At 38.9% G+C, this 13,163-nt stretch overlaps 1 protein-coding gene across 6 annotated transcripts in view; it reads right to left on the bottom strand.

The window, feature by feature from the left end:
• The window catches only part of XPO5 (exportin 5), a 50,208-nt gene that overhangs the window by 33,109 nt on the left and 3,936 nt on the right, over positions 1 to 13,163 (bottom strand). For 4 of the 6 annotated variants that reach the window (XR_011471870.1, XM_070418528.1, XM_070418524.1 and 1 more), the window contains exons 4-12: positions 12,840 to 12,977; positions 12,321 to 12,503; positions 9,486 to 9,512; positions 8,913 to 9,098; positions 7,738 to 7,814; positions 4,193 to 4,292; positions 2,788 to 2,871; positions 2,070 to 2,195; positions 844 to 934 (exon numbers count right to left, since the gene is read on the bottom strand). Coding sequence is in view for 5 of the 6 variants with exons in the window: in XM_070418528.1 (XP_070274629.1) it covers positions 844 to 934; positions 2,070 to 2,195; positions 2,788 to 2,871; positions 4,193 to 4,292; positions 7,738 to 7,814; positions 8,913 to 9,098; positions 9,486 to 9,512; positions 12,321 to 12,503; positions 12,840 to 12,977 (1,012 nt within the window). In the remaining variant the exon portion in view is untranslated. The remainder of the gene's footprint in view (positions 1 to 843; positions 935 to 2,069; positions 2,196 to 2,787; positions 2,872 to 4,192; positions 4,293 to 7,737; positions 7,815 to 8,912; positions 9,099 to 9,485; positions 9,513 to 12,320; positions 12,504 to 12,839; positions 12,978 to 13,163) is intronic. The other 2 variants (XM_070418525.1, XM_070418526.1) reach the window with 2 other exon arrangements.

Below are 13,163 nucleotides of genomic sequence, written 5' to 3'. Positions count from 1 at the left end.
CTCAAATTTCCATCAATTTATGAATGGAAGAGTAAAATGTATATATTCATAAAATAAAATATTGACAATACAAAGTAATGAAGTACCAATACATGATATACCATAAATGAATATTAAAAACATTAGGCTAAGTGAAAGAAAGCAGTTTCAAAAGATCACATCTATAATAATAAAAGCGTGCATCGGGCCTCTAGTATTGTATAATTCCATTTATATGAAATGTTCAGAATATAGAAAGTGAATTAGTGGTTTCCCAAGGCTAGGAAAAAAGGGGATTGGGAGCTGACTGCTAATGGGTACGGAGTTTCTTGGGGTCATGAAAATGTCCTAAAATTTATTGTGGTGATGGATGCACAACTCTGAAAATACTAAAAACCATTAAATTGTATACTACAAGTGGGTGAATTGTATGGTAAATGAATTACATCTCAATAAAGCCGGCTTGGCCCAGTGGGTAGAGCGTCAGCCTGCAGACTGAAGGGTCCCGGGATCAATTCCGGTCAAGGACATATGCCTGGGTTGCTGGCTCAATCACCAGTAGGGGGCGTGCAGGAGGTAGCCAACCAATGATTCTTTATTACTGATGTTTCTATCTCTCCCTCTCCCTTCCTTTCTGAAATAAATAAAAATATATTTAAAAAAAAATCAATCTCTGAAGGTAGTGTGCGTGCATGCACCTCGGCTTGAAATAAGTGCAATCCCAGCACCCTCTGAAATGTGAGACTAAACAGGCAGCTGTTCAAATTTTGGGCTCTTTAATATAGAACCCCACGGGTCATACACCATGATTCACAACACTAGATGCCATTCTGAGACTATTGGGAGACATTCCAGGTCACTTACAGTTGAAGAAAGCGTTGAAGTCCTCATCGCTATCAAAATCAAACCGAGAGTATTCACAGCTAGGGCTATCTGTTTTAGAAGGAAAGCCCATCTGGAAAGAGAAAGATAGTTGGTATAAGGGATGAAAACAGATCTATCAAGAGTCTTGAACTCCCGGAATTCAAGCACTAAGAAGAGTTAGGGTTTACATGAGATATTTTATGATAAATAACTAGGTCTGGCCCTTCCACCATGTGAGGACACAGTGAGAAGATGGTCACTATGAACCAGGAAGTGGGTTTTCATCAGAACTGAGTCTGTCGGCCCCTTGATCATGGACTTGCAGCCTCTAGAACTGTGAGAAATAAATGCCTGTTGTTCATGAAAAAATAAATAACTGCTTCTGGTCTATCTCATGTCAACAATTTGGTCCCAGTTCCAATAATCCTAAGAGTGGCAGAAAAGAGGACTTTTACTTGATACTTTCTTCCAGGTTCCTCAAAGAGAATTAAATTATGGAATTTATTAAGGGTCTGAGTATAAAAATGCCTCCTGACAGAGTGCTAACACAGCATGAAATAAGTAAAAGAGAACTGAAAACTATCTGCTACTTAAATGCTGGACCCTGGGAATAAGCATGGAACTTTTTCTTATGTTTCATTCAAAAAGGAATATAGACTACGGCAGACAATTATTAGGACACATTGGTACGTGCTAGGTGAATTCCTTGAAGAAATAAAGGGACTCTTGAATGGGTCCCATTCTCTAATTTTACAAACCAAGATTAAGCATCTGTACTAGTAAGAGTCCTTAGCAGATCTCAGGGAATTCATAAGCAACTCTACTGAGATAGTGAGCAGTCCGCTTTCACTCTCCCTCTCTTTTTACTCATCTTCCTCTCATTTGACCTTCATATCAGATATTACTTCCTATTGGAGTCTTCTTCACTCTACCCTCCTTCCTGCTTTTAACCTCTGAAAAGCAATTATCTCATTGTATGGTCATGGCCACTGCTCTTGCCCTATCGCTTCTTTTATCTAGCATCCAGCCCAATATTGGTATATAAGTGCTCCAAGATAGAAACAGTAGATATTATAACCACTATGGACTGCTTTCCTCTTGCGGAATAAGAGAATACGCCCAAGGAAGGGATCACAGTAACCAAGGCAGCATTGTCAATGGTGCCAATCTAAGCCGCACTATGTGTGCTCATCTATATTCCACCTGTTCAGATTTCCACTGCATACCTTGACCACGTTTGTCATAGAAGCACGGAGATATTTTGGTATCATTGCTAACAGCAAAGGGTCACGGGACAGGATCTCATGCCGAAAGAGGGCTCCCCAAGTCATTTGAGTTGAAGAGCGTAGAAACTAAAGGGGGGAGAAAAAAGTAAACCTGTTTTAAGGATTTGGATTTTATATAACCAGGATTATTACTTAGCTCAGTAATTATCAACTATATTTTCTCATGAAAATAAACCTCTATAAAAACTCTGAACTGCCCATACTGTAGTACATCAGTAATGACCACTCATTATGAACCACACGTTAATAAGACAGACTGTGGGTTAGGTGAAATTCCTGGAGTGTTAACCGAAATCTACCCCTTTCTCGTTTATGCAAGAAAGGTTATAGGAATGCCGGGGTCATATTACAAGAAAAATCTTGAGTTGGATGAAATTAATTTGTATTAAAATATCTTTAGTAGTAAATTGCCTGGGATATAACTCACATCTGATTGAGTATTATCAAAATAATGTTAGCTGGGGGGAAAGCTGCTGACCTTGATGGTTTAATGCTGGTTCAAGAAGAAGATTCAGCAAGTCTCTTAATGATACTGTAGTTATGTTCTAAGGCCACACGAGTCATGTTTTATATATGAGCTGCTGATTACTTTAGGCCATAGTGCTTTGTTTTGGCTTACCTAACTCAAATTTCAAAAAGTTACCTGCGTAATGTTTACCTGACTTGGATGCGTTGTGAAAGCAAGAAAAGATTCCAGGTATTTTCCAAAGTTTGCTGGTGTTTCTACATTAGAATCCACACCCTGTAGGACAAAAAGTCCATTACATTAATGATGTTGATTAGGGGTGGGGAGTGGGAAGAGTAGAATAACAAATACAGATAAGTTATATCCTCCAAAATTTCAGTTTTGAAATGACTGTATACTTCCTTGTGTCTAAGAAAGACCTCATTTCAAGGGCTAAAAAACAGGAAAGCCACTTTACTTCCTTAATCATAATCATTAAAACTCATCTGCCCATGACAGGTGTGGCTCAATTGCTTGGAGTATCATCCCATACACTGAAAGATGGCGGGTCTGGTTCCTGGTCAGGGCACATACCCAGATTGTGGGTTTGATCTCTGGTCAGGATGCATATGGGAGGCAACCAATCGATGTCACATTGATCTCTCTCTAAAATAAATAAAAAAACAAACACATTCTGTAGTCAAATAGTAAAACAAGAGTATTCATTTCAGAAATCACAGAAAGATATCCATATTATTTCTTGGTTTCTGAACTATTCACATCTCTGTGACCCATTAAATAATCACTCCATGGTACATGTCTTACATCTGAAGCTCTATCCTCTAACTATTCAAGCTACCAGGAAAAGGTATAACATAAAAGATAAATGTCTGTCCCAGTTTTCTATCTTTCAAGTTATAAGACCAAGTATTAAATATTTCCATAAAGATAGGTATTTCTAGGTAAATCAGACTAGTTTCCTTTAATGATCCAACAATAGATCCTTTAAATTTGGTAAAAGGATTCTTTATTCAAATCCATGTTTCATAATCTAATAGGACTTTAAGGGTTAATGTACTCAATAGACTGATGTTTTGTAAATACCAAAATTCACAAGAATAGCACTGTTGAATTTATGGAATAACATATGTGAATGTTTGCTCTTATTAATAATAATTGATTTGTTAAAAGAAATTTATATCATTTAAACTCTGTTAAAAGAATTTAATCTATAGAACCACATGAAATAATCTATACGCAATGCTCCATATGAGGCTAAAATCAACGGCATGTGTCAGCCCTAACACAAATATAATTTTCTAAAAGCTCTCCTCACCTGGCCAGCATGGCTCGGTGGTTGAGCGTCGACCTTGAACCAGGAGGTCACAGTTTGATTCCCGGTCAGGCACATGCCCGCGTTGGGGGCTCAACCCCCAGTGTGGGGCATGCAGGAGGCAGCCGATCAATGATTATCTCTCATCATTGATGTTTCTATCTCTCTCTCCCTCTCCCTTCCTCTCTCTGAAATAAATATATATTTTAAAAAATTAAATTAAATTAGAAAAAATAAAAGCTCTCCTCAACTGGCCCTGAAATGCTCCAGAAAGTAAGTGCTCACCAGCAACGCACAAAGCTGATTGCCCAGAGCACACAACACCTGACAAAGTCTTTTCAGGAAGACATAGTGTTTTTCTACCAAGCCTCCTCCATCAGCAGTCCTGTAAGATGAGAAAACAGTGTGATTAGTTGCACATCAAGAGAACCAAAGAGATTCCCATCAAATGCAATTGTTTATGGTCTGTATTGCAACATTTAAATTTGTTATTTAAAAACAAAACCAAAAAAACCCTCCAAACACTGAAAGATGGACAGAAAAAAAATAGCGTTCAATGCAATTTCATCCATCAAGAGACACTCTAATTTGGGTAATTTATATGGTCCTTGAATATTCTGGAATAGTGACATAAACTCTACGCATGACTCCATAGAAGAATGTATATACTTCTATACATAAAAAGCTGCACAAAGCCCCAGCCGATTTGGTTCAGTGATAGAGCATTGGCCTGCGGACTGACGGGGCCCAGGTTCGATTCCAGTCAAGGGCACATGCCCAGACTGGGGGCTCGATCCCTAGTAGGGGGCGTGCAGGAGGCAACTGATCAATGATTCTCTCTCATTGATGTTTCAATCTCTCTCCCTCTCCCTTCTCTCTAAAACCAATAAAAATATATTAAGAAAAAAAGAAGAAAAAAAAAGATGCTCTACATTATCATCAGAAAAATGCAAATTAAAGCAAGATACCACTGCACATCTATTAGAATAGCCAATTATCTAACAATAAAAATAGCAAATGCTATCAAAGATGTGGAGCAACAGAAACTCGCAGTAACTGCTGGTAGGAATGGTACATTCACTTTGGAAGACAGTTTGATAGTTTCTTACAAAACTAAGGATACTCTTACCATATAATCCAGCAATTGATATAAATTCATTGGTATTTACCCAAAGGAGTTGAAAACTTGTGTTCACACAAAAGCCTGCATTATGTTTATAGCATGTTAACCTTGGATGTTTACAACAGTTTTATTCATAATTCCCCAAGCCTGGAAGCAGCCAAGGTGTCCTTTGATAGGTGAATGGATAAATAAACCCTGACACATCTGACACTGGGATATTATTCAGTAGAATGTACAACACGTAGAAGAGTAAACCCTAAGGTAAACTAGGGAGTTTGGATGATTTGATGTGTCAATGTAGGTTCATCAATTGTAACAAATATACCACTCTGGTTAGTGAAGTTGCTAATGGGGGAAGCTACTCAAGTGTTGGGATGGGAGGTGTATGGGAAATCTCTGTACCTTCCCCTGAATTTTGCTGTGAACCTTAAATTGCTCTAAAAAAATAAAGTCTTGGCTGGCAGGCACAGCTCAGTGGTTGAGCGTCTACCTATGAACCAGGAGGTCACAGTTCGATTCCCGGTCAGGGCACATGCCCCAGTTGCAGGCTTGATCCCCAGTGGGGGGTGAGCAGGAGGCAGCCAATCAATGATTCTCTCTCACCATTGATGTTTCTACCTCTCACTCCCTTTCCCTTCCTCTCTGAAATCAATAAAAATAAAAATATATTAAAAAAATAAAGTCTTTAAAAAACTATAATAAAAGCATAACTTTGTCTCATTATTTAGTTCAAATCTGCAATCCCTTATCTGCTCTTTTAAAACTGACCTGTTATGCATATAAGCATAACCCATGGACACAGACAGTAGGGGGGTGAGGGCATGTGCTGGGGGGTAGGAACGACCAGGGAGAGGTCAATGGGGGAAAAAGGAGACATATGTAATACTTTAAACAATAAAAAATTTAAAAAATAAAATAAAACTGACCTGTTATGATGTACAACTATTACAGTAATAAGAATTAATAATGAACAGTGGGGACAGCAGCCATATCAGCTGTGTTCTGGAGGCAGTAGAGTATAATGTAAAAGGCGTAGGCCTTCAGGTAAGCAAGACCTAGGCCAGGGGTGGGCAAACTTTTTGACTCCAGGGCCACAATGGGTTCTTAAACTGGACCGGAGGGCCGGAACAAAAGCATGGATGGAGTGTTTGTGTGAACTAATGTAAATTCAAAGTAAACATCATTACATAAAAGGGTACGGTCTTTTTTTTTTTTTTTTTAGTTTTATTCATTTCAAACGGGCCGGATCCGGCCCGCGGATCATAGTTTGCCCACGCTGACCTAGGCTCTAGTGATACTCAAGGGCAGTATGGCATTACGGTTCCAGTGCAGGCTTTGGAGTCTGCTTGCTTGGGTTAGAATCATAGCTTTGCTAACCAGTATTAGTAGCACAAACAGAGATAGAACACCTTAGGGTGAATGTCATGGTCTCTATAGAACTAATGGGTCTTGGAGACAGAACCTACAGTGGCTACTCAAAAGAAATGTCATTCCTTTAATTAACAGGACCCCTTAAAAACAGAGCTGTAGTCTCCATAGGAAAGAAAGCCATCATAACTGTATTAGAATAGGATGTTAGAGATTTTAAGTAACACATATATGTCGCACATCTTTTCACTCATCCTTGTGACCAAGAATTAGTGAAGAGTATTGAAAAGAGGGTGTTGCAACAGCTTCAACTATTTGTCAGACACAGTTCTATGTGGCTCCCTGGTAAGAAACACATTATCAGGAAATGCTTTAACATTTTCCAGAGCAGCCCTGGCTGGTTTGGTTCAGTGGATAGAGCATCGGCCTGCGGACTGAAAGGTCCCAAGTTCAATTCCAATTGGGGGCACATGCCTGGGTTGTGGGCTCGATCCCCAGTGGGGGGCATGAGGCAGTCGATCAATGATTCTCTCATCACTGATGTTTCTCTCTCTCTCTCTCTTCCCCTCTCTCTCTCTCTCTCTCTCCCTTCCTCTCTGAAATCAATAAAAATATTTGGGGAAAAAAAATTTTTCTAGAGCAATTAGAAGAAAACAAGCAGAGTCATTATTTTAGGACATTGACTATGTTTATAGGTTTATGCACACATTTCTCATTGAACACATTGTTCCTGCTGTTTCCAAGAGCCTCAACACTTCAGGTATTAATTACTCTGGTGAGAAGATCAGGGAGGAGTGTCTGAAGTTCTATAATCAGGCAGGCCCTGGGACCATATCTGCAGGGCACATACCTAAGAACTCTCAGGCCTAGTCACCAAGGAGACTAGGAGGCTTACGGATCATCAGAAGCAGACAAAGAGAATCATGGAGATGAGTTGTCTGGGGATAATGGGGAAAACTGTAAAAGTGAGTGGGTGCTGAGTCAGTGGCCACGATTTATTTCCAGTATAAGGTCTTCAAAAAGATTCAATAGTCCCTTGAAGGTTGCCTGATTTTTTTTTTTTATTGTCTAAAGTTTTACATATGTCTCCTTTTCCCCTGATTGAGCCATTCCCACTCCTGAGGGCAAGCCTCCACCACCCCAGTGTCTGTGTCCATTGGTTATGCTAATATGCATGCCTACAAGTCCTCTGGTTGATCTCTAACCCCAAGGTTGCCCGATTTTTAAATTAGAAACACTATCAATGAACTGCTAGCATTTAGACAGGAACTTCAGATATATCCCAAGTATGATACAGAATAACAAAGGAAGTAGAAAAAACAGAAAAGTAGATACTCACTGTGCAGCAGAGAGTATATAATGCATAGCAACATCTCCAAATAAGACCATTAAGGGCTTCCGGTCTTCCAACTTGCCCTAGACCCAATTTTAGGGAAACACAGGTAATAGAAAAACTATATTATTAAAAGCCTCCAAGTACTAACATCTTCTTACCTATCTAATCAAATATATTGACTTCATAATTTCTCTTATAGCCCCCAGATTGACTGAACACTAGAGCAAAGCCAGCTTTTAAAAAACTAATCTGGATAAAACTTATATTTTTAAATGTGTCGGCAATAGTGCTGATATGAAAGATAAATAAGTTACATCTGATGATAGAGTTCCTATGGAGAAAAGAGTCATGGTCCCTATTGTTAGTCAAGACAGATAAAAAGCCAGTGCAGCCATCATGTAAGATTCTTTGACACAAACACTGAGTTTTAAACTTTATTTCTTTTTTTTTTTTCTTATATATTTTATTGATTTTTCACAGAGAGGAAGGGAGAGAGATAGAGAGTTAGAAACATCGATGAGAGAGAAACATCGATCAGCTGCCTCCTGCACATCTCCTACTGGGGATGTGCCCGCAACCCAGGTACATGCCCTTGACCGGAATCAAACCTGGGACCCTTCAGTCCGCAAGCCGATGCTCTATCCACCTAGCCAAACCGGTTTTGGCTAAACTTTATTTCTTAAGTGTGAAGAGGTAAGATTCACGGCTGTTTCGAGAACCAAGTAGCCTGACAGACCTCTGTATACTCTGCTGATAAATCCCTAGAATACTGGCAAACTGTTGTCCAAAGGGGTTGAAGCGCCCTAGCTGGTTTGGCTCAGTGGGTAGAGTATCAGCCTGCAGACTGAAGGGTCCTGGGTTCGATTCCGGTCAAGGGCACATGTACAGGTTGTGGGCTTGATCCCCAGTAGGGGGCATGCAGGAGGCAGCCGGATCAATGATTCTCAGTCATCATTGATGTTTCAATCTCTCTCTCCCTCTCCTTTCCTCTCTGAAAACAATAAAAAATATATTTAAAAACAAAACAAAACAACAACAAAGGGGTTGAAGGTCGGTAGTTAGTTGGTATCAAGGAAAAAACAACAACACCCGAACCTTTAAATGTCTTTCTGCCACAACAATTAAGCACCCCCCTCAGAGACTGCACGGATAAAAGTCAGTTTGAAGTGGTAACTTACTTTTCTGCTCACTGCAATGAGAAGACACTCGGCTGCTCCCAGCTGAAGCTCCTGCTCGTTGAGCAGCAGGCACAGTACCTCCAGCAGCTTGCAGTTCTCGGCAGTGATGTGACTCATGGACACCCAGTCAATGTAGCCTGCCAGAGTGTTTAAGGCTGCAACTCCTACTCGACAGTTTGCTTGAGCCTGAATGAAAAGAAATCACTTTTTGACCATTAAGTCCTCACTCACAGACAAGAAAGCAGTGGTTATACACCTGAGCTCCTTCTATTTTCTAATTCTAAAAAGAAAATGATTTTAAAAAAAGTACTCATGTAACATCACATGTTTTTTTCCCGATGAACACATTCATTTCTCAAACACCGGCAGTCTCAATATATCAATAAGACCATATTGATATGTGAGTCCATTATATTTCCTACAAGAAATCTCAAATATTGTAAGTTTAACTTCCTTCCACCTTAGCTCAATGATCAAATAAACCACGGCTGAGGCCACCCTCCACTAGGTGGATACATCCTGTACCTGAAAGCCTCAAAGAAGTCTCCTTCCAAAGCCACAAAGAGCTCTTACCTTTGGCTCCTGAGAATTATCTGTCTTCTGAAAGAAAAGAAGTATAAGGATCCAATGTTTTTAATGAGCAAAAGGCTATGTAATAACTTTCCATCCCCATAATCAAGGTCCTCAAATAGATTCTCAAATATAGACTCAACTTTCAATCTTGGAAAGAATACAACTTTACTAAGAACATATAACTGATATTCCTCCTAAGAAGAACAGGTTACTTTAATTTTAGCAATATGACAAAAAGTTGTTATTTAAAGAGCTTACACAAATTTGTTAGAACATTCAGAGCCACAAAGACAGTTTCAAAGCACATGATTTACAAAGAAATACAGCCAAAAGATGAACAACAAATAAGGCTCAATATTGTTAGTGATGAAAGAAATATAGTTTAAAACAAAGCATTAGCATGTTTTTTTAAATTAAAAAATAAAAAGACAAATTATAATTGGCAAAGGTATACTGAAATGATATAATGCTAATGGAAAAAAGCAAGAAGCAGAATTAAATCAATATAGCCTGGGGAGGGGGCGGGAGTGGGAAGGAGGGGATCAGTGGGGGGGGAAGGGGACATCCGTAATACTTTCAACAATAAAGATAAATTTTAAAAAATTAAATTAATACAATTTATGACCACATATGGTTGGACATATAGGGAAAACATGTACACAAAAATATTAGATGCTAAACAGATCAAAATAATGGCTGTTCAGTAAGTATACAATTATAACTGATTTTTTACCTTTATATCCCAAATTCTGTAAAAATATTACATGTTTATAATTTACACGCATATAAAAATAATATTGTCCCGAGGAACTTCTGAAATTAAAATTAAGATAACTCCTGAAGACCGTTAAAGGAAAAATAATACAAGCAGGAATAACAACTTCTAAAATACCTAAAAACTTACCACCATTAGGACAATAAAGAACCTGTTTTACAATTCCTTTTCTCAATTATAAAAAATATTTTCATAAGGAACAAGTATTAAGCCTTCATTAGTCGTGTTCATGTAGAAGTGTTAACGGGGTAGAACCCTCTCACCAGCATCTACTAATGCTGCCCAAGGAAAGGGATCCAAGTGACAACAGCCAAGTCCAGCCTTTACTCTCCACTCCCACAAACCCTTCATTCCTGTTTGGATCCTCCACGCCCCTGGGACCAGTGCAGGAGCCAGGTGGATGGGACAGGGAAAGTGAGCCTACTCTTCCCATCACTGTTTACCATTCAACCTACTCTCCAATTGGGAAGGTGAAGGGATGGAAGCAGACAAGCAAACTGAGAAGTTCGAGGTACAAGACATGGCTCTTGGTGTGCTCTGGTCCTGGGCACAAGTGGTGGCACAGATGAAGAAAACTGAAAGTGGGGCTAAAAAACACACCACAGTAGATGTTTCTAACGTGTGTCAGATTATCGCCAATAATCTGTTCTGGCAGGTTGGCTAGACTTCCAGGGCAACTAAGTATCCATAATTTGTTCTCCTAGGGATTAAATCTCCCAGGGAAATGAAAAAGAATACCTCAATCACCCTCAATACACATAGGTTTTTAAATGCAAGTTTATTTCCTTGATATTTTCTTTTGAAAAACCTTGGGGAGAAATTTTTTGGGAAAAAATCCACTCTAGTAAAAAGAATGGGGCTTGAATTCTATGAAAACCATTTATTAGGGGGTCTTTAATAATTACCCTCTGAGCCTGTTTTTCTTATCTGTAAAATGGAGACAATATTTTCTGACTCTTAGAGTTGGTTTTGAGGATTAAATAACATAAAGTACAAACAACGCCAGGGGGGGCAAAAGTAGGTTACAGTTGTTTTGGAAAATAATTAATAAATAATAATATAAGAATAAACTCAGTTTCTCTACTTGCAATTGTAAACCTACTTTTGCCCCATCTTGTAATGGTATATATTAGGTATTCACTGTTAGTTCCTCCCCACCAAAACAGCTCATAGCACCTTCTCCCACTTGTGTTAATGTCTAGTGCTTCTCTGAAAATAGATCCAGTGAAGCTGTTAGAGGCATAAAAACCCCCCCAAAAACCCCCACTAATATTTAATTCAACCTATTTTGTGAAATAAGTACATATGAGAATTCTAGATCAGGGTTTTTCAACTCAGTACTTTTGACATTTTGAGTTGGATAATTCTTTATTGTAGGGGCTGTGTTATAGAATGTTTAGCAGCATCCATGGTCTCTACCCACTAGATGACAGTAGGAATCCCTACTTGTGACAACCTGGGGGGCTAAATTGCCCTCTGGTGAGGACATTATGTTAGATTAACTTTTATACTGCCTTCCTCTGAAGGCTCTCTGCTAACAATGACAATGGTTAGAAAGAGAGTACCTGGCTTGCCCTTTTCTGCAGAAAGGGACAATTAAAGTTAAGAGTAATTCTATCTCATCAGGAAGAACAAAATACCAAGAAGCATGTAGTCAAGATGAATAAAACTTGGCAGTTTACACTACAAATGGGACCAACACTAAATGAGACCTTAAATTTTAACCGGGATACTACCCTGACCTATTTGATATCTGGGCTTTCAAGTATTAAGAATCAACCTTCATTTTTATACTACTTAAAAACATTTCTCACTATAAAAGGAACTATTTTTTCCCAGTACACTTGGAAACTAAACTCACTGACCTGAGTTTCTTAGAAAATCAGTTCTTAAAAAAAAAAAAAAAAATCAGTTGTTTTTTCTGCTACCTTTTCTTTTTTGCCCATAAAACGGCCTCTTCTTTTGCTGAACTAGACACCTCAGTTCCTTGTTCATTTGAACTTTAAACAAACAAACACTCATTAAAAAACACAACTTCAGGGAGGTGGGTTATTCCTTACCACTTGCCGGTACTTGTTTACATTTTCCTGAAGTGTGTTAAGTAGAAAACTGAAGATCCTTTCCATGTTCTGGGTTAATGTTTGCTGGATGTCCCTTCTTCTTTGAAAGGGCAGTGTATGAAAGGTCACTACATCCTCTGCCAGTCGCAAAAGGATGAACATCACTAATTCTGTCTGTGTTTCCTGCATTAACAGAAATAAGCTAGTTACATTAAACAAACATCTTTTCATTATAGGTTTGCCTAAAGGCTCTTTTCTGTTGACAAAACAAACAAATAAACAAAATCCCGCCCTGCCCTGACTGGGTAGCTCAGTTGGTTAGAGCATCGTCCCAATAAGCCAAGGTTGTGGGTTCAATCCCTAGTCAGGGCACATACAAGCAGCAACCAATGAATGCATAAATAAGTGGAACAACAAACCAATGTTTCTCTCTCTCTCAAATCAATAAATAAAAATAAAAATAAACCTCTGAGGAACCCCCCCCCCCCCAAAAAAAAGTGGTACAGCTGTATTTCATACCCCTTGTTTGGAAAGAGTGTCCAATTCTATTAGCATGTCAGGCCAGTGCTGTGGCCACTCCCGCTTAATCATTTCTACTACAATTCGAGACAGAACATCTTTAATATGGTTCTCCTCTTCTAAGATGTTCAGTGTTCCCTGAAAAAGAACAAGAGTTATTAAGAGGTCTGCAAGATTGAATTCAAGGGAAAAACTGGGCCATGAAAGTGGGAAAACTCATCAAGAGGCCTGCTTTTAAACTAAACAGAATAAACCAACCTGTTTTCCATGTCTGAGTCACTTGTCCTGCGTTCTTGCTAATTATTCTCCCCACTTAAAGCTTAA

This window comes from Myotis yumanensis, unplaced genomic scaffold (genome assembly GCF_028538775.1).
Source record: "Myotis yumanensis isolate MYYU_CA2020_CCGP unplaced genomic scaffold, mMyoYum1.0.hap1 SCAF_6, whole genome shotgun sequence".
NCBI classification, from domain to species: Eukaryota; Metazoa; Chordata; class Mammalia; order Chiroptera; family Vespertilionidae; genus Myotis; species Myotis yumanensis.
Note: the sequence above shows the minus strand (reverse complement) of the source record. Positions and strands in the feature narration are given on the sequence as shown.